The following is a 21,950-nucleotide window of genomic DNA, read 5'->3' as shown; positions in this document are numbered from 1 at the left end:
ATGTTCCTTTAAGGAGTATTTATGTAATTTATGAAGACCATTTAATAGTTGATGGGCTATTTGTGTAATTTATTTGGTATAACTTTAAATATCAACATTTATCATCTCTAAAGTTTAAATATTAATTTGTTTAAAAACAGCAAAGCAGACTAACTTATTTATTACAACCACTAGTTTGGTCTACTAGTAAAGATGTACGACCTTCAACTAAATGGTTGTGGATTCTAGTGTCACTTGAGACATGAAGATAAAATAAAGTAGAAAAAATTAGATGTTTAAAAAAAAGACCATTTATTAACAGGTTGTGTTCAGGTTAACCTATTTATTAAACATGTTCTGTTCAGTTTAACATCTTTAATAAAACAGATTATGTTAGTCAACCAATAAAATGTTTTTCTTTTTCTCTTTTTCATGCCTTTCAGGTTGTGTAGAAATTGACGCCCCAAATTATACTTATGCCAAACTGGTTGAAAGCTACAAATCTTAAACCGACAATTAACTAATTTACTTTGTTTTAAATAGTTCAGTTTGATATAAATATAATAAACATGTCTATATTATACTATTTAAAGTTGAAATAACTATAATTTTAATGCGTAAAAACCAGTTATGATTTTTTTAACTAAGTTATGAATAACTAAAGAGGGAAATATGCATTGGAAGAATGTAAATACCATTGAAAGCAGATACCAATTTTCTATACATGTTAATTTTGAAAAGATATAACTCTATTTTAGCAAAACTTAAAATCGTTACATTCATTTGTGTTGCTAATGTGTTATTTTCTTTCTCACATGGCTTATATTTTTTATCCCAAATGTTTTTATAAGAATTTGGATAGTTGTTTTTAAAAATAATTTAGATGTTTAGGTTACAAATTATTAAAAAAAAAAGTTTATGCTTTAAATTTAACATTAGGTGAGATTTTATTTTAAGTGTAAGTTATTCTACATAGGGAGACAAAAATTAGACGGATGAGAAGGATTTATAGCTACCCAAAAAATTAAAAATAAATAAATAAAAAATCATAACTCAAAATTTAATAAAAAATAAGTAAAAACACAAAAATGTTTCCAACGTCTTCCTCGTTCTTAAAAAAAACTCGAAAAAAACACAATGTTGAGTGAAAAAGACTATTGTGTCTTTTTGTTTATCATTGTGTTTTGTGTTTATTTTCGTCATTGATTGTGTTTTTTTTCTTTGACCTTGTGTTATATTACTTAATATTGTGTTATATTTTATTCGGCATTGTGTTATATTTTGCCATTTATTATGTCTTTTTTTAATTATAATTGTGTTTTTTGTTCATTTTCGTCATTGTGTCTTTTGTCTCTGCATTGTGTCTTTCGTAAAGTTTTTTTTTTTAGCGAGAATGACGAGGGAAACATTTTTGGTTTTTAAACTTTTTTTGTTTTTTATTTATATTTTGAGTTATGATTTTTTGATTAATTTTTAGAAAATTTTTGTTTTTTTTCTAGCACAAATCATTCTCATACTTATCATTTTTATCTCCTTTGTATTTTAACCTTTCCCTCTATTTTAATATGCAAAAATAGATATTTTCGTAAAACGAAACATGTTACTTGTTTAAAAATAAAATACTTGACTTAAAAGAAACAAATGTGATAACATGTAGATTGCCCCACCATCATGTCTCCCCTCACTTCCTTCCTTTAAATGTGCAGAAAGCGGGAGTTACAGATAAAGCGGAAAATAATAATCAACAAAACACCATATGAATATGAGAGAGAGAGAGAGAGAGAGAGAGAGAGTATGTAGCAACATAATATCATTATGTTCATGAAACTCTTTGTATTAATGTGAAGAAGTAACATTAATATCAAATAAATTCTCTGTGTGTGTGTGTTTGCCGGAGAAAAGGAGAGATCATACCTGAACGTCACCGGAAAATGATGACAGGCCCAATCCAAGACCAGCATCTCGATAAACAAATCGGATGCATGTCCGGCTTCCTTCACATCTTCGACCGCCAACAGATTTTGGCCGGAAAACGCATCCACTCCACTAAACGCCTCCCTGCATCCACCGTCAGCCCATCGGTCACCTCACCGGAAACCAAAAAGCCAGTGGTTAACTCACCGGAAAATGCAGAAGGTTTACCGCCGTCTCCGGCGGCCAATTCAAAGTTCTTTCCGACGTCAACGCCGCCGAGGTCACCACTACCGCTTCCGATAATGCCGAGACTGTCTCTTGACAGTAGAGCCACAGTTGATTCGAAAGGCAGTCTGCGTGCGAAAGAGATCCAGCCGGACTCCGTTAATGGTAGCTTCGAGAAGCAACGAAGGTCGCCAAGCGTTATTGCGAAATTGATGGGACTTGACCAGTTACCGTCTTCCGATTCGTCATTCTCGAGTCCTGAAACTGTGAAGACGCCGGAGCTCCGACGATCGGCGTCGGAATCCAGAGTTTCACGTGATTTGTTCCAGTCGAGATTCAGCGACTGCAACAATTTTCCGGCGAAACAGACGAATCAAACGAATAAATCACAATTAGTTAAAACAATTACTGAGCCGGTGAAGCATTCATTACGAAACCAGAAGAATGAATTAAGTAAAACAAATCAATGGAGGTACTCTCAGCAGAGTCAGAGAAGAAGCTTCTTCGATTCAGCGGATATCTTCCCGGAGCCAAAGCAGACGATCTCCGGGAAGAATTTAAGACTGAGAGGCGTAGATGAACAGTCTAAGGATCTGGAAGCATTAAAGCATATTCTCGAAGCAATGCAGCTCAAAGGTCTTTTACATTCTATAAACCGAGACAGCCACCGGAACTTCGTTTACGATTCAAATGCAATCCTCATGAACCACCGCCGGTGTTCACCGCGTTCTCCGTCAAATCGGAGATACTCCGCCGAGTTTTCACCACGAAAGGAACGTGGAGTGTTTGATCGAAGCGGCAGAAGTCCGGTTAGGTTTACAAATTCGCCGATTAATTGTAACACAAATGATAAGAGAAAAGCGGTAGTAATCGAAACGCAAAACAGATATCACGAATCGACTGAATCACGAAGGATTTCGCCGGTTAATTCTCCAAAACTTACACCGAAAAGAACCGGATCTGAACGTCATTCCGTCGTCACGGATCGATCTCCGAGAAGCAAGAGACCGTCGGAGAAGATCTACTCAAAAGCAAAGGTTTCTCGGATAGTTGTTACGGAGGATGAATTGTCATCCGTTTCCGAAAGCTCCGGCAGTACAAATTCTCACTTCGATCCAGAGGTAAATAATCTGTCACTTTATTGTAATCGGCTTTTTTTAGTGGCGTCCGTAAAAATATGTATATAGATATCATTTACAAAAAAAAATCAGAGATAAACAATCAGTTCATAAATCATAATCACAATCACATATCTGTTAATTGTTAATTATTCATCACGTTAATGATTTATTGATTAACAGAGATCAAAACCGGAGGAATGCAGAGAAGGAAAAAGCTTATTGGCGAGATGTGACAAATTACTAGCGGAGATGAACAGCATCACGAGTTCTAACTCCGTGTTACCGAGTCCAGTTTCAGTACTTGACTCGGCGTTTGACAAGGATGAAGCGTCGTCTCCGTCACCGGTGAAGAAACGCACTATTGATTTCAAAGGTAGTTACAACCTCCTGCCACGTGGCGGAATCTGAGTGACTTTTAAACACAACGCCTTCGATTATTCGTTTTCGTTACTTTTATGACAATGACCTCACCGAATCAGTTAACAGACTAATACGTACAAAACTTAACATACGCCGGTAGTTACCGTCACGTGGCCAGGGCAACCTCACAGGTGGTTGTCATCGGCACTCTGACGACGCCGTCGTAAAGTCAAAATATCATTCAATTGAACGTCAGAGACTAATTTCAGATTATTTTAATTATTTATTTTTGTTTTAATCTGCAGATGTTACAGTTACCGTAGATCTAGAAGATGATGACATCCGGAGCTCTATTATATCTCCGGCAACATCAAACGAAGACGAAGACTTCATATCCGGCGATTCTGATTTCACGTACATCTCCAAAATACTCCGAGCATTAAAATACCTTCCGGACGAATCCAGCGTCTTCTATTTTCTGGAGAAGCAATGTCATAACGAAAACGAGTCATCAACCGGTTCAAAGCTTCAACGGAAGCTCGTGTTTGACGTCGTAACGGAAATCCTCCGCCGTAACAGAGACTTACCGCAGTGGAATGCAATTTCGTTAACGGAATCGAGTAACGCCGTTAAGCAGATTTGTACCGAGTTTAAGACAATCCGTGAGCCTGAAACGGCGGACAATTTGTTGGATCTGATATGTACGGTGCTGAAAAAGGACCTCGCCGGAAACAATGGCTGGGGAGATCATCCGGTGGAGGTAGCGGAATCCGTACTGTACATCGAACGGCTGATATTCAAGGATCTAGTGAGCGAAACAATCGGAGATCTAGTTGAGTTTGCCGGGAAAACTACGTTCTGCGCGCCTCGAAGGAAATTAGTTTTTAATTTTTTTTAAAATAATTGGGGCAGACAGGAATCCGTTTAGTTTAATTTTCCCGCTCTTTTTTTATATTTTAAAATAATTTTTATCTTTTGATAATTTTCGATTTTTGGTGGAAGCTAATAACCAAATTTGTGTGAAATAAGTGAAATGATTTTACATGACTACATCAAAGAGTAAAAGTTAATTTAGTTAGTGTAAGGCTGTTCGTCAACGCCCACCCAGGACAGTGTTTATCGTTGGATAACGCCCAAGATCTGCAAAAGATAACGTCACTGACCTTCTCTCCCGCAACGAATGGCATAAATGAACATCACTAATATGGCAAAAAGAAAAATATGGATTGAACTATAGTGACAAATGAAATTTACTAAATTGTAATTAACTTAATAACTTAGAAAAGGTGTATATGTGTGTGGGGCAACTTGGACAAGTATATAACGGTCACTGTTGGTATCTGTCTTTGAATGGAGGTACCGAAGATGATATTTAAAGGAAGCATAAAATATTGAAATGGGATATTGTGGTTATGGCCTCACTCTGACTTATTTATAAATTAAAATACTTTACTCTTAGAGAAAATTATAATAAAAAACTTTACTCTTAAAAGGATTATAATAAAGAACTTATTTATAGGTAACTTCTTGTGGTTTGGAAAAGTGTGCAAACTGCAAACAAGACCGAGCTAAATGGAAGTTATTTAAAATCAGCTTAGTAAAAACTTGGATCAAGTTTAGTTTAAATAAACTCAACCTTATAAATAAATTTATTTACTTATTTATACTAGCAGGCGAGGATTTGACACACAGCTATAAATAATTTGAAGCGCTCATTTTTTATAACAATGCTTTAATAAGAAGGCATCACTATAAATATTATATGTGTTATCTATTTAATTAATAACATAACTATAAAATAGTATATGTGTTATCTATTTAATTACTTAGTGTTTATATATTTCTCCTCTCACATTTCCGTAACAATTTCGTATACACACCTAAATCAGAAAACTATAATGAGTGTTTGTATTTGTATATGTTATAGTGTAAATAATTTAACGCTAAACATAAATTTACCTACATATTCATATTTATGTATTACTTTTTCTTTTGAACGGCAAATTTTCTCACATTTTTTACTCTGATAACTATTGCACCTACTACCAAATTTTCACAATTTTACTGCTAATTATTACATCTGCGACCATGATTCGAGCATGGGCTTACACCAAAGAGGTTTGTGCCTCTTCACGCTCTTTAGAAAGCATAATCACACCTCATTTTTTCATTACGTGTGAAAGAAGAGTGGAAATGAGGTGACGCAAGGTTTCACACATGTTTGTCACACCCCTTAGTCTAAGTACTATGAGTTTTCTGCTTAGAAATTCTCATGATTAGAATTTCCTAAAGACCCAGTTGTAACTTTCTATGTGGTTAATGTATTCGTATGTAATGCTATAATTTAAGTTTTATATGTTTTAGTCATTATACCATTCTCAATACCAAGAATTATATAATTATGTATTAAGATTCGATCTCCAATATAAAATAAAAAGTCAAATAAGAGATATTTTATCATAAAAAGAAAAGAAGATAAGAGTGACAAGCTTACATTCCTTTCATGTGGTGGGTCTTGGATCATATGGAACGGTATAAAGATGACACGACATGGTGGTTTTAGACACTCCATGATGTGCCACTTTAGTTTAGTAATCTTTTCTTAATTTGGTACAAAGATTGGATCCCTCCAATAGGGTCTACGTCAAGCTTATAAATAAAAAAAAAAAAAAAACTGAATGTTTGTATATAAACAAATACGTTACAAATACCGGTAATTTTTTTTTAAAAAAAAAAGAAGTGAAATACTTATATTAATGTGATATCAGATTAATGAATTTAAAAAATTAAATGTTGCTTACTGAATTTCAAGTATTAAAAAGAGAATATTGGGTATGAATCCTGAATATTAATTTTTTAAATATAAAATGTTAAATATTGATAATTAATTGTATTTTTCATTGTAAAAGTACTCATGGAGTCATGGGTGTACTAAGTCAAATTGTAATAAATTTACACTCAAACTATACAAATACTGTTACTGTTAATTTAAAGGCATGTTGATCATAAATTTTTTAGGTAAATGCGTGACTATTTTCATCTTCTTCTTCTTAAACGACCAGCAAACAAAACCCGACTATCTAGGGTAATCCAATGGAAAAAGACGACCCCATACGTCGACAACCGCACACAGCGCTTGGTATCCCAAGCCCACCATCTCCTGAGAAAAGGCGCCACTGAAACTACTATCCATACCCAGTATTCGAGTTTTATGTTGTTGATATTATGTTTTTCTTTTTAAATTCAGCTTTTAACATAATATGAAATATCTCATTCCCACAAAAATATATATGAAAAAGTTACAGAGTGTATAAGCGACTCAAGTTTGTATGGATTTAATGTATTATTTTGGTCAAAGATGTTAAATATACAATAATTACAATAAGGTGAAACAAAAAATGTACCTTTATGGCTTTATAGATACAAGTACAAAGAATTCCTAAGAAATAATTGGTGGGCAAGTAAAAGCCCATTGACTGCTAGTGGTTTAAAATCTAGAATGGTGGGACATTCAACTTATATCTTGAATTTGGTTAATAAGGACAAATTGCATAACATGTAATGTTGGGAAAATGCGACTTATCATCATGCAATGCTACGTACAAATGAAAGAAAACAAAACAATCTCTCAAAGCTAAATATCTTTTTAAGTTTTAAGTTTGCTTTCCGTTTTTTTCTATTTTTAAATGTTAACTAGTGTTTTTCCCAGCGCAATGCGTCAGGCAGGTCGGTAAAACACGGGCGGTGGTAAAACACAAGCGTTGATACGGTAAGTCGATGCGAATTCGGTTGGTTTCAATTACATGCGTTATTATATCGGAACTACAAAAAAATTATACAAATTGGGGTGTACCAATGGCCTGGCTTCGGTCAGTAAAACTCGCTCATTTGTAAAACCCGAATGTTATCAATTTCGGGCGTTGAGTCGGTTGAGTCTACGCGAATTCAGTCGGTTTTCATCATGTTCGTTACAGTACCAGAACTAAAACAAAAATCAGCATTCGGTCGGTTTCCGTCGCGTTCGGTACGGTACCGTAACTAAAACAAAATAATAAAAGAAAGAACAAAAAAAATTCATATTCAGTAGGTTTTCATTTCGTTCATTACAGCCGAAACTTAAACACAACAAAAACAAAAACAAAATAATACCAATATGGTGCCACAAAATGACCCTGTCAAGGCTTTGTAACATGTTAATTATATTATATAATAATAATAATAATTCGTTATATATTTGGTCAAGAGTTATTTGCATCATGGTCCCGTATCTACCTTAAAAAAAGATTCTTAGAGCAAAAAAAAATAATAATAAAATATTCAAAAAAATTTTTGTGACACCGATCTGCCACATTTATTTCTATATAGATAATAAGTTCTTTATTAGTATGAAAAAATATATTAATATGATAAACCTATAATAATATGCGTAATTGTTACAACTGAGGAGTATGATACAGACGACATAATTGTCATCTTAGTCGAGTTTCGCTTTAAAATGCATAGTTAATGATGGGGTTTATGGTTTTGGTAAAGAAACCATAAGAGAGACCAATACCATCCATAAATGTTAATACGAGTCTAGTTGTTTCAACAAAGATTATAACGGATGGCGGTACCATGACGATGGTGAGGTTAAAGAAATAAGTGGTGTGCCTTAGGTCATGCGCGGGAAGAAAAAAGAAAAAGTGGATGAAGTTGTCAAAAACGACCAAACCATAAAAACAAAAACAAAAATGATAGTTTACTCTATAATCTAATACTAGAAGGGTGCCCGCGCTATGCAGCGGGAAACACAAACTTGGTAATCATGTAACAAATTTTTGAGTGTTCGTTATTCCGTTTGAAACTGTCAGACTGTTCATTAGTTTGGTTTCACGGTTGAAATTGAGCTGATCGTACATATAGAAATGTTAATTATTTACTTATTTAGTATTAGATATGTTTTATAATATATATTAGATATAGTTAAACAAAGTTTAATTTAATACGAGTAAAATCGTCTTTTACAATTTTAATTTAGTCCAATTTTTAGTATGGTTTTTTTTTTGTAATATTTGTTTTTGTTATGATTTCGCCTTCTATTTATTCTAATAAGGTTTATCATTTATGTGACCAAAGTTATTTTTGTTCATATTATAATTCTTTTAAGTAACGTATTGGTTGGTGCTTAGTTTGAAGTGAATGTATAGACAGATTAATAATTCTTATTTTAAACTCAATTTATTATCGAAGTACAAACTATATCGAAACCTAATCATTGGTAATGGTTCAACTTAGTTGAGTTTTAATTTTAAACGTTTCAATTTCGATTTTCGTCGACAAAAAAAATGCTTAAAGTTGGCACATTGTTTAATTTAAAACAATCAAAATCGAACCACAAACAGTTCTGCATAAAATGTTTTTTTTACTTCGTAAACTATAGCAATATCATACTCAAATTAAAGATAATAAAATCCTCGTTTTTATGATGACATTTAATATAAAAAATACTAACGTATGAAAAAGTTATGAGCGTTTAAAAATCGGGGGGTAGTTGGGTTAAAATTGAAAATTAAAGAATATATAAGTAAAAGATGCAGGGCTAATTTTGAAACTTTAAGGAATTAAAATTGTAATTATTTTAAAGAATTTAAAATGCACGTGAGTTTTAGTGTTACAGTGACATTATTGCCCCTAATTGATGTTGTACCTAATACATTGAAGGGTTGTAAATTACTTAAAAGAAGGCGTCTTAATTTGCCCATTAATAATTATTATGTATAGTATAGATTTATACCAAAGCTTCTTGCATTTTATAAGTCACATTGTTATTTACATAAACATCTCTTTAATCAAACTTCAAACTTATTATTTATTTATAAGCTAAAAATAAATAAAAACCTAATACCGGTTCGTATGTTTCCACATGCAATAAAGAATGCCAAAAAAAACTTTTTAATGGAGGAACATGCAAACATAAGGTACAATTTATCCTGAACATGATATAACGTGTCATATAGGTTGTTTGACTAGTCTATGACGACATACATGGTCTCAAACCTTTTACATTTTATCAAAATTTATATAAGTTGCTTATTTCTTTTTGAAGCAATGTCCCCACCAAACTTTTCAAATTTTAGCCGATTGATGGAGTCATATATCAATTGAAAGATGGCACCCTTCTTTTAAAATCGACCAAACTTTTCATTAAAGATTGTATGAGCATGAAAGATGGAAAGTTTCGAAGTAGCTACGTCATACGTCAAGTACATAATTATTAGAGCAAATGAGACGTTGTTTTGATAAATACATTTTTAGTAACAATTCTTAAGTACAAATAGTCATGTAAATGATCTATAGTTTTAAAACATGTCACATCTGTAATCCGTAAATGGATATGTGTTGAAAATTTTAAAATGATAATTTTATTGTTATATTAAAACTTAATCCGCCTCAACGAACTTGTTTTTGTTCTCGATCTCCTGCTCCTTATTTACACACACGCGTTCCCTCTTTCCCTACCTCATCTATGCCATCAAAGTACTGCGACCATATCACCCATTTTAGGCAGTGGCGGACATATAGTACCCCTCAACGTCTTACCGGTAGTGTAAAAAAAAAAATTTTGTCGGTTTTTCGTGTTTCGTTACCCCTGAACAAAAAATAACGTTGCCCCTTAACAAAAATAAGCCCAATCAATTTAATAATTAAACAACAAATTGACAATAGCCCAAACCCAAAACAAAAATCTCAAATAATACAATAATTAAATAAAAAATAATAATAAAAGAAACAGACGCAGGAGCCAAACCAAAGCAGATCAATCGCCAGTTCGCCACTGTAGCGCCCGACCAGCCGACCCAGACGCCTAGACCAGGCGAGCACCGACCAGCTACCACCGCCACCAGTCCGCCGTTCGGCCCGTTCGCCACTCTGCCACCTCTCCATCTTTGATTCTTCTCGGTAAGAACTATGATAATTGATAACTAAGATTTTTTATTGTAATTTGTAAACATTATATATATAGGGTTTATGTTTGGTCCGTTTGGAATTAATATTTGGAATTAATTATATATATTTATTGTATTTAGCTTCTAGTTTTATGTTTAAATTGGAATTGATATTAGGTTTTTGGTTCAAATTTTGTTTAGGGAACTTTGAAGAATTGAAGATGAGTAAACAATCTCTTATTAGCAACCTTTTCAAACGTCAAATAAAAGAAAACGATGACATCGGTTCCCCACCAAGTTTAAATATTCCAACTTCAAGTTCAAATACGGTTAATAATTTGCAAGAAAATGAAAATATCGGTCCAAGTTCAAATATTCCTTCGGCTTCAAGTCCTTCAATACGTTCAAAAATCAATTTGAATGATCTTCCTTCGGATCCCGGTGATAGACCACCTATAGCTAGTTATCATCCTAATCAAACAGATGACATAAGAAGAGCATATCCTGTTAAAAAGGCTTTTCAACCACGAGGTCATGACTTTAAATGGACAAAATATTCTAGTGGCTGGAGACGTTTTAATGTCAAATGGTTTGATACATATGATTGGTTGGAGTATAGCACTAAACAAGAAAAAGCATATTGCTTATGTTGTTACTTATTTAATGGAAGTGTTGGTAATCAAGGTGGGAGAGAGGCTTTTGTTAGTGGAGGCTTTTGTAATTAGAGTAAACCTGGTGTTTTAAATGAACATGTTGGGGAAGTTAATAGTGCTCATAGTAAAACGATGCAAAAATGTGGTAATCTTTTGAACCAAAAGCGATCCTATGATGCGAATGTCACTGAGCATAGTAATGAAGAAAAGATTGCAAATTGGTATCGATTATTGGGTTCTGTACGTAGTTCTAGATTCTTGTTAGAAAACAGTTTATCATTTCGTGGTCATAATGAATCTGAAGACTCTTTTTCTAAAGGTCTTTTTCTTGCGGTTTTAAAGTTGATTTGTGAGAACAACCCGGATATTGGTAAGTATTGTTTAGGGAATGCAAAAAAGAATAATAAGTTAACAGCTCCATCAATACAGAAAGAGATTATCAATTGCTTTGCGAAAGAAGTAACCAAAAAGCTTTGTGAAAAAATTAAAGATGACATGTTTGGGTTGTTAGCCGATGAGTCTAGTGACGTGTCTCAAAAAGAACAAATGGTCGTAGTTTTGAGATATGTTGATAACGCGGGGTTGTTAAAGAGAGTTTAATTGGTGTTGCTCACCGTAAATAATACATCTTCTGCAACTCTTAAAGAAGCCATCGTTTCTTTATTATCAAATAACCAGTTGAGCATTGATCAAGTAAGTAATTCGTTTAATACTTTTGTTACATAAACTTTAAATTATGTATCCTATAGTTTATAATTGTTTACACAGGCTAGGGGTCAAGGTTATGATGGTGCAAACAACATGAGAGGAAAGTTTAATGGATTAAAAGCTTTGATTCTAAGAGATAAGCCATCAGCACATTACATACATTGCTTTGCTCATCAACTTCAGTTAGTGATTGTGGCTGTTGCAAAAAAATATACTGGTGTTAAAGAATATTATGAATCTATTGGCATGGTTGTTAATACGGTTGGTGCTTCTTGCAAAAGAAAAGATATGATGATGGAGTTAAAAAAAGAGAGAGTGGAAAATGAAATTCTTCTTGGTGAGATTAAAACAGGAAAAGGATTAAACCAAGAGGTTTCCCTTGTACGAGCCGGAGACACGCGATGGGGTTCTCATCATAGAACAATCACAAGTTTGTTAAAATTATTCCCGAAAGTTGTTGAGGTACTTAAATTTATTAAAGTAGATGGAGAGAGCGTGCAACAACGATCCAATACGAAAGGTATTCTATCCTATTTTAAGAAACTTGAATTTGTGTTTTATATACACTTGTTGGATGAAATTTTAGGCCTCACGAATGCTCTAGCAAAATATCTTCAAAAAAAGAGTCAAGATTTGTTAGAAGCGGCTAAGTTGATAAGCGGGAAAAATCGAGCATTGAATAATCTAAGACAAAACGGATTTGACAAGATGTTGGCAAAAGTGACATCTTTTTGTGAAAAAAACAAGATTAAGATGTTAGATATGGCGGAAAGTTATGGTAATCAAAGAAACCGAAAGAATGCCATTACTAATCGACATCATTTTGAGGTTGAAGTTTTTAATACGGTTTTGGATATGCAAATTCAAGAACTTGGAAATAGATTTAGTGAGGTCTCGACTAGTTTGTTAGAAAATATGTCGGGTTTAAATCCTTGTGATTCGTTTTCTAAGTTTGACATATCTAAGATAGTGGCTTTTTCAGAGATGTATCCGAACGATTTTACTAACGAAGAAAGAGGTTGTATTTCGGGTGATCTTACCACCTTTTATTACACTTTAAAGGAAGATGAGAATTTTGCAAGTCTAGGTGGAATAGGTGATTTTGCTCGTGTAATGGTGGAAACTGGAAAACACACAACTTTTCCTTTGGTTTATCGAATATTGAAGTTAACGTTGGTTTTACCCTCGCAACTGCAACCGTTGAAAGATGTTTTTCTAAAATGAAGCTTATAAAGACGGATTTGCGCAATCGAATGGGTGATGAGTATTTGAACAATGCTTTAATTTGTGCGGTCGAAAGAGAGACGTTTGATAAAGTAAATGAAGAAGATGTAATGGCTCGATTTCAAGCGATTAAAAACCGAAGAGGAGAAATTTACAGCCCGTGCGTTTAAATTTATTTGTTGTCGTTTTTTTCATATTTGTTTCGTTAGCATTGTATGAACTATGGAAAAAAAAATTTGAGCGCTACCCCTAAGTTTCAAGTCTAGATCCGTCACTGATTTTAGGGGTGGTAATTCCTAACATAACTTAGAACACATGAAAATGCATTGGTTTTGTGTTGTTAATGTTAAACCATTTAATAAACAAGTTAAAGTTAGGTTAACATTTGTGTGTGTGTGTGAATTGATTTATTTACGGCCAATCACTCATTTACAATATGTCAATTCATCAGTCGTTTGATTTGTCTAATCTTTTATAAAGCAATGCTCGCACCAAACTTCTCAATTTTAACTGATTTATGGAGTCGTGATATATATCACCTGAAACATGACATACTTCTTTAAAGCTCGACCTAACTTTTTTCATAACTTTTATGAAGATCTACAAGTCGAAGTGAATATAATATTAAAATAGTAAATAGTTATTGTGACATATATAGTTTTGGAAACAATTCTTACATATAAAAAGTTATATAAAAAGTTATGTAAATGATCCATAAGGTCAACCCGTTTACACACCGCTTATGGCAAATTTAACATGTTTATAACTTGATAATAATTCATTTGCAAACCACCTGGTTGATTGCAATTCTTCTATTAAATCATTTGATTTGATTTGATTAGCTAAAGGGTTACACGGATCATGATAGGGTTACATGATTTTAAGTATACTTGGTTTAGTGTTAATTAATATCTTTAATACGATTGAGTATATGAGTCGTGTTTGGGTTAAATAATTCAACTTGTAAACACAAAAATGTATCAAACCACCAACCAAACACAAGTTGCCACTTCTATCCACCAACATGCAGATTGCAGCATCGTCTTTACAACCCTAGTGCTTTATCAAAAAGATGAGGAGCAACAGAATGTAACAACTGAGACCACTTTAAATTATGGGGTGTTCGGTTCACGGAATGCTTTTAAAAAAAATTAAGTTCGGAAATGAAATGAATCCTTTAGAAAATCCACAACGTGTTTGATTGGTAAACTTATCAATGGAATTGAAAATTTCCTCCTATCCACTTCTGGAACCCGAAACCTATTTCGACTAAAATTTTATATATGTACGCCCCTAAGATGACAATTCTTAGAATAAAACATTTGAATTAAAATAAAACAAAATAGGGAACCTATTAAAAAGCAACTAAAGCTTAAATAATACGAGTATTGGCATCATATAATCCAAATTATGTCTGATTGGTAAATATAAGTTCATAGGGTTATGGATTTATATTTACCAATCTGAACATAGTTTGATTTATATGAAGGCAATTTGCCTAAATAATATAAGAAAGAACGATTGGTTATATAATAAATAAATGTACACATAAAATAATACAAACATGACTTAATAAACAATTACACCAGTAACGTGTAAGTGCAAAACTAAACACGTTCTCACATTTTCAGAACTCCTACGCATTTCAATAAGTGTGAGTTACAATAACAAAATCACTAAAGTAAAGAAATATATACATACATGTGTGCTTATAAAAAAACCAAAATATGTAACATGTGTGAAGAGGTAGGTCCCAGCAGAGCCCAGTTGGACCCGCAAGACTCACCTTGAAGAGGGACGTCTGCGCAGAAACCAACTGGATCCGCAGGACCAACCATGCTCAGAGACGTGACGTCCTTACGCGCAGTACGCAAGCTGGTCCCGCAGGAAATGCCTCCCGATGGTGAAGGACTCCGCCTGTTCCCGCAGCTTCGGATACAAGCCATCAGGAAGGCCACCCGCGCAGCATGGCTACACGCACAAGGCACTTAGCTCTCAATCACTCAGTGTCACCTGAGGGAATGAGCAAAGCCGGGAACAATCCCGCACAAGGGCGGGAGGGGGAATACTCCCGCCGAAATAAGCCAGTCCGTACGATACGGGAAGATCTTCTGTACTGTACCTGACGAGGTATGGGAAAAAGATCTGACTAAAGGTACGACAGCTTATTGACAACAGTACGGCGAGCAGCATGCTCCTGTACCGTGTCACTATTAGCCGCTGCCTACTCACCAACTACTGCCATACCACGTGCGTAGCCGGCAGTTGGTGGAAAAGGAATAGTACACAGCAGGCCTGGTCACTATCAGCCGCTGCCTACCCACCAACTACCAGCAGGGCACGTGCGCAGGCCACTGTTGGTGGAACAGGAACACTGTTGCAGCCGGCCACACCTCCTTGGAAACCTACCTTCGGCTATAAATACCACAAATGGTATGACCATCTCATCTTATCTCGTATCATCATATTATACCTGATATCTGCTCTAGCAATCTCTTAATATCTCTTTATATTTAAAGAGCAATCTAGTCTGATTCTCACGCCGGAGGGTGGTCACAAGGAGGAACCCCCCCCCCCATTCTCAGTGACAAGCTCACGGTGTCTGTTTTGCAGGTTATCAGAAGAACCATCTTCTCAGGGTCTAACCCCTCGTGGGAAACATCTATCTAACCCCCAGGTTATCAGTAATCTGCCCGGGGTCCGGCTAGTGTTTCTTCATTGGCGCCATCCGTGCATAAAGCTAGAACATTTTTCTCCAGTTTTTTCAAACTTCCAAGATGGTTAAAGAAACTCTGGTAACCACAACCCCAGCTACTGGGGGGAATACCGGCTACACAGTTTTTACAAACACTACCCCGGCTACCCAAGCCGGGGCAAGTGAAGTAAATTTTACGAACACCACCCCAGCTACCCAAGCTGGGGCAAGTGCAGTAAATAATCGCCCACTAGGATTCACCGATGCCCAGTTAGAAAAACGAACAAGACTTCCCCGCCAAACACTCGATGAGGTTAAGGCATGGGCGGAGGCACGGCAAAAGGAATTCCAAGCTGAGTTGGACGAACGCTTGCGTTCCGTCCAACAGGCTGACGAATTCGAAGGATATTGGGACGATGACTCGGAGGAGTCCGACTCCGACGCGAACCCTCGCCATAGGGCAAAAGGGAAGCGTAAGGAAACGGACTCCCAACCGAGAAGGCATTTTGGACAAACCTTCAAACCAAAAAGCACAGGTGGAAGTCCACGAGACTTCTTCAAGACATTCAGACCGAACGTTGCAAATGCAGGGAAGTCAAAATTCGCAAGGGACATTGTGGAAGCAATCGCCCCGAGAAGTGCCAAACAAATGTCCAACATTGGCACTTATGATGGTCTATCCGACCCAGATGACCATTTGAACAGGTTCATTGCGGGGGCTACCGTCAGTAGTTGGACGGAACCTACATGGTGTTACATGTTCCAAATGACGCTGGTCGGGGCAGCTAGAGCGTGGTTCGACCATCTACCGGTCAACCACATCTACGATGTGACATCTGCCCCGATCCGACCCGACCCAGGTACCCGTTTCTCTGACCCGATCTCTCTTTTATTATTTAATATTTATACTTATATTTTACTTTTAATAATAATATATATTTTCCTTCCCGCCTCTTTCTCTCTCTTTCTTGTCGCCGTCCCGCCCTTACGCCTTGTTTCCCTCTTCTCTTTGCTTGTCCTTTGGTTCTTCCCGCCTAAGGATGTCTGCAGCTCCACGCGCCAGACTCCTTACATGGAAGCCTGCGTGAAGACATCTTGTTCCTGCGATGCGTGAAGAGAACTCTTCTCGCAGCGCGCTAAGAATGCATGTTCTTCCCGCAATGCGCTAAGAATGTATGTTCTTCCCGAGATGCGCTTAGAATTCTTGTTCTTCACGCAGCACGCTAAGGATTTGTGATTCTTCCCGCAGTGCGCTAAGGATTGTTGTGCCAGCCTTCGCGCTCGCGCACTCAGCCTTCCCGCGCTTAACCCTTGTATCTTCTGTTTATTCCAGCCTGTATGCTTTTGTGTTGTCTTATCTTCTGTGCTGTTGACCTAACCTATCTAATGTCTGAATAGTTACTTTCGGCGCAGCATGCGTACCAACCCCCATTGGTTGGTAGAAAAAGTGACTGACATTATCTTTTGAGATCTGCTTTTGCCATGCTTGACCAGTACCTTTATCTGACCCGCCATGCCTGTTACTGTTCCCTGTCAGCTTTATCTTGCCCCCTGCAGCTGCCATATCTTTTGATATCTTTTGCTTTTGGAATCTTTTGCTTTTTGAGATCTTTTCCCCTTTTCTAGGGATTATGTCTCCTAGGGTTTTTCTATAAATAATAATAATATTTCATAACACATCACACACAAAACACTTAATCTCTCCTGTTCTCTTGCTCCTTGCTCTCTCTGCCGTCTTCCTCTCTGCCTCCGTCTTCCTCCTTGTTCTTCCTGCTTTTCCGGTAATATATATTATAATTTACTTATTAATTATGCTAACTTATAATCAAGACTTAAAACAAATCATTAAAACAATAATCTTATTTATAGGTTAACTTGTGCTTGTTTAAAGTTGGTTCTTGCTTTATCTATCACCGCATCGTTTATCATGTGAGTTATCTCGTATCTAATCCCTTTTTATTTTAAATGCTTTGGGATGTTCATGTGTTCATACAAAACTTGAGTCTTAAACTTGTTTATGAACTTTAGTCGCGCAGTATCCCATGTGTTGAGGACGTTTACTTGGCTGTTTATTTGTATGTGTGTATCATTAACCGCTTTGTTCGGCCTATTCCGCAGTTCCGTTGGTACCATTAGTTGAACACGGGAGACCTATCGTTTACGGTTTTCTTTGTTTACACTTGCACAGATGTTTTCTCGTTTTTATGCTCAATTGGGAGCATGGATTGAACTATGATCTATGAACTATCTTAGGCTTGATCACAATCTGATTACACCCTTGTTAAACTCTAGACATACACGTGTTGCGCGCAGATTTACTGTGATTATCTATGATTATCTATTAAACTTGATTTCTCACCAACACGCAAGTGTTTGACGTTTATTTTAACACATGTTCAGGTTTGCAGTAGCTGTTTTGGAGCTTGTGGACACGTAGGACGTTTTTACTTTTGGACCTAGAATTAAAATGTATCAAGTCAAGTTAATGTTGTTTGAATGTTATAATTTATAATATATTGATTTATGTTTGATTTATGTTCTTTATTTTCCCCGCTGCGCGTGCGCGATAAAATGTGTATTAATAAATATTGACACCAATAGTGTCGCGAGTAATGAAGCAATATGTGGCGCCCCGATGTATAATCCGCCTTTGGTCGGGGTGTTACAGATTGGTATCAGAGCTCGTTGACTTTAGGATAGGTGGTTAGACGTAACGGCCTAGAATACCTAAGAGTCCCTTCTCGCGCATGAGAGAAATCTCATGTTTGCGCGCTTATTGTTAATTACTCGTTATTTATGAATATGCTCGCGCTTGCGCAGTATATGATTTTATGTTTTATTTCGCGATATTTCGATTTTTGTTGAATTTCGATTTTTATTGATTTTACTTACATATTCGTTTGTTGAATTTGAAAATCCGAAAAGTCATGGTGATACATGAATAGTTGATTTTCAATTTCCATTTACGATTATGTTCTGAGGTTGGAGACTTGAAAAGTCATGGTGATACATGAATTGTCAACCTCCAATACTCATTTTCTTGTATGTTTTATATTGAAGATTGAAAAGTCATGGTGATACATGAATCGTCAATCTCCAATACTCGTTTGCCCGTATATTTTAAATTGGGAATTCGGAAAGTCATGGTGATACATGAATTGTCGATTCTTGATTCGAATTTGTTACCTTTATTAAGTCTGCATTTAGGATCATTTATTTTACTTTAACTTTTGATAGTATCTAACTCCGTGAAACCAAGCTTTATAAGATTAAAACTTTGCGCTAAAACCAAGATATTAACTAAAATTAAAACTTTTATAGAATGCCTCCGCTATCTCGCCGATTTCAGAGAAGAGAAGCCTCGCGCATGCGTAGACAGCAACGTTCCCAGGAAATGGCCGCCGCAATAGCCCAAGCCTTAAACCAAAACAATACCAACACCACCAGTTATAACATTAAGTCCTTTAACGCGGGTAACCCTCCGAAGTTCACAGGTCTTGAAGGAGCCACCGTGATGCTCCAATGGCTTGAGAAGATTGAAAACACTTTCCTCCATACCCAATGCCCCTCAGAAAGACGAACCCTATATGCTTCCAGTGTCCTGGAATCCAGAGCGCTTACATGGTGGAATGGAGTAGCTCATGCGCGTGGCGCAGATGCTGCTTCTAGCATGACATGGGAAGAATTCAAGGAAATTCTTACGCGAGAATTCTGCCCTCCCAACGAAGTTAAGCGCCTGGAGGAAGAATTCTGGAACTTGAAGCAATACAGCGGTGAAGCGCGCGAGTACGCGACGCGCTTCCACGAGCTAAGCTTACTGGTCCCTCACCTTGTTACCCCTTCCCGCCGAGCCATAGAGAAATTCCTTGGGGGTCTCCCCATGGAAATTCAAGATTCTGTATGGGCCAGAAACCCAGTTACCCTCTCTGACGCCATCGAATTGGCCGCTGTGCTCAGCGACAACCATGTCAGAGCAGGAACCCTGTTCCTGCGGGGAACTGAGAAGACCAAACCCACCAAGACTGTCCCTGAACCAACAGAAACCAAACCAGAACCCTCAAACCATAACCAGAAACGTAGGCGCAGACAAGCCTATGCGCTTACCAACCCGCCCATTGTCCAGCAACCAATTTATCAACCAGTTTACGCGCCTAACCCACTGTCAACCTACCCAGCACCTCCTGTAGTCCACAACTATGCCTTAACCAATCCAGCACTTCCTGCCCCGCCAACTAAGAAACCTTACACAGGAAACCAACCCTTTTGCCCAACCTGTAGACTTCATCACCCACCTCAAGTCCCGTGTCGACAATGTAACCGATGTGGCCGCGTAGGACACTCCGTTGAGTACTGTAGAACCCCTCCCTCCAATCCGATTGCGCCAACACCACCAGCCTACCCGCAGAACCCACAGCCAACTTACCAAAACCCACGACCCAGATCGTGCTTTAACTGCGGTGATCCAAGTCATTTCCGGAACGCGTGCCCAAGGCTACAAGTTCAGATTACTCAAGCGAATCCGGTGAACCAAATTTCGAACCAAGTGACGCGTGGCCGAGCTTTTAACATAACCGCGCACCAAGCGCAAGCGAATAACGACGTAGTTAATGGTACATTTTTGCTTAACGGATTTTATGCATCTATGCTTTTTGATACTGGCGCCGATAGAAGTTTTATCTCTCGCGCCTTTGAGCGGAAGCTTGCGCGACCGCGCGATAACTTAAAAGAAGATTTTTCAGTTGAATTGGCTAATGGCGAAACTGTTTTAATAAACTCGGTAATTAAAGATTGCACGCTTAACCTTAACGAAAACGATTTTCTGATCGACCTCATCCCTATGCCTCTTGGAAGCTTTGATGTTATCATTGGTATGGACTGGCTCTCGAAGAATCGCGCCGAAGTTATTTGCGACAAGAAATTGATTCGCATACCTCGAGAAAATGGTGATCTTCATATTTACGGCGAAAAACCCTCCAGTGGTCTTAAACTTATGTCTTGCGCCGAAGCCCGAAGACTCATGCGGAAGAAGTGTATTGCATTTCTAGCCCATGTGGTTAAACCCGATGAAGGAAAGAAGCTTCGCGATATCCCTGTTGTGCGTGATTTTCCTGAAGTTTTTCCTGATGATCTTCCTGGTATCCCTCCCGCTCGTGAAGTCGAGTTTCGTGTTGATCTTGTCCCTGGTGCTTCCCCCGTTGCTAAATCTCCTTACCGTCTTGCACCCGCTGAGATGCAAGAATTGGCCAGCCAACTTCAAGAGTTGACTGCTAAAGGATTCATTCGCCCTAGCTCTTCGCCCTGGGGTGCTCCGGTGTTGTTCGTTAAAAAGAAAGATGGATCGTTCCGCATGTGTATTGATTACCGCGAGTTGAACAAACTCACCATTAAAAACCGGTATCCCTTACCGCGTATTGACGACCTCTTTGATCAACTCCAAGGTGCCTCTTGTTTCTCGAAGATTGATCTCCGCTCTGGCTATCACCAGTTGCGCATCCGCGATGAAGATATTCCGAAGACTGCTTTTCGTACTCGTTATGGCCATTTTGAATTCTTGGTCATGTCCTTCGGTTTAACCAACGCACCCGCCGTTTTCATGGATCTTATGAATCGGGTGTGTAGGCCTTTCTTGGATAAATTCGTGATCGTGTTTATCGATGATGTTCTGGTGTATTCTAAGACCAAGGCCGAGCATGAGCAACATCTCCGATTGGTATTGCAAAAGCTTAGAGCCGAGCAACTCTATGCTAAGCTTTCCAAGTGTGAATTTTGGTCTGATGAAGTACAGTTTCTTGGTCATGTTGTAAACAAGATGGGTATTCATGTCGACCCATCCAAGATTGAAGCAATCAAGAACTGGATTACGCCATCCTCTCCTTCTGAGATCCGTTCCTTTCTGGGCTTAGCTGGTTATTACCGGCGCTTCATTTCGAACTTCTCGAAGATCGCTTTGCCTTTAACAGCTCTGACGCACAAAGGTAAACCGTATATTTGGGGCTCGAAGCAAGAAGAAGCCTTTCTGACGCTCAAGCGTTTGTTGTGTGAAGCTCCTGTTCTTGCGCTACCTGAGGGTAATGATGATTTTGTCGTGTATTGCGATGCATCCAACCAAGGTCTCGGTTGTGTTCTTATGCAACGAGGCAAG

At 37.2% G+C, this 21,950-nt stretch overlaps 2 protein-coding genes across 2 annotated transcripts; both read left to right on the top strand.

Moving 5' to 3' along the window:
• The first annotated feature begins 1,875 nt into the window (after window positions 1–1,875).
• Window positions 1,876–4,543, top strand: LOC143600178 (uncharacterized). Its single transcript, XM_077077942.1, has 3 exons — window positions 1,876–3,239; window positions 3,420–3,612; window positions 3,905–4,543. Exons 1-3 carry the CDS (start codon window positions 1,911–1,913, stop codon window positions 4,495–4,497), a joined length of 2,115 nt encoding a protein of 704 aa, XP_076934057.1. The 5' UTR covers window positions 1,876–1,910; the 3' UTR covers window positions 4,498–4,543.
• A 6,770-nt stretch (window positions 4,544–11,313) lies between these two features.
• LOC143601753 (uncharacterized) lies at window positions 11,314–13,991 on the top strand. Its single transcript, XM_077079071.1, has 4 exons — window positions 11,314–11,775; window positions 11,950–12,409; window positions 12,476–12,609; window positions 13,956–13,991. The coding sequence occupies exons 1-4, from the start codon at window positions 11,314–11,316 to the stop codon at window positions 13,989–13,991; spliced, it is 1,092 nt and encodes a 363-aa protein (XP_076935186.1).
• The last annotated feature ends 7,959 nt before the right edge of the window (window positions 13,992–21,950 follow it).

This window comes from Bidens hawaiensis, unplaced genomic scaffold (assembly GCF_021521415.1).
Source record: "Bidens hawaiensis isolate Kalapana, Puna unplaced genomic scaffold, B.hawaiensis_p1.1 tig00001960_1, whole genome shotgun sequence".
In the NCBI taxonomy this organism is placed as follows: domain Eukaryota; kingdom Viridiplantae; phylum Streptophyta; class Magnoliopsida; order Asterales; family Asteraceae; genus Bidens; species Bidens hawaiensis.
Note: the sequence above shows the minus strand (reverse complement) of the source record. Positions and strands in the feature narration are given on the sequence as shown.

Coding starts and splice junctions, on each gene's coding strand:
- LOC143600178 (XM_077077942.1), top strand. CDS start 1,911: ATGATGACAGGCCCAATCCAAGACCAGCATCTCGATAAACAAATCGGA. Junction 3,240..3,419: donor ATTCTCACTTCGATCCAGAG/GTAAATAATCTG, acceptor ATTGATTAACAG/AGATCAAAACCGGAGGAATG. Junction 3,613..3,904: donor ACGCACTATTGATTTCAAAG/GTAGTTACAACC, acceptor TTTAATCTGCAG/ATGTTACAGTTACCGTAGAT.
- LOC143601753 (XM_077079071.1), top strand. CDS start 11,314: ATGCAAAAATGTGGTAATCTTTTGAACCAAAAGCGATCCTATGATGCG. Junction 11,776..11,949: donor ACGCGGGGTTGTTAAAGAGA/GTTTAATTGGTG, acceptor TTGTTTACACAG/GCTAGGGGTCAAGGTTATGA. Junction 12,610..13,955: donor TTGACAAGATGTTGGCAAAA/GTGACATCTTTT, acceptor TGATTTGATTAG/CTAAAGGGTTACACGGATCA.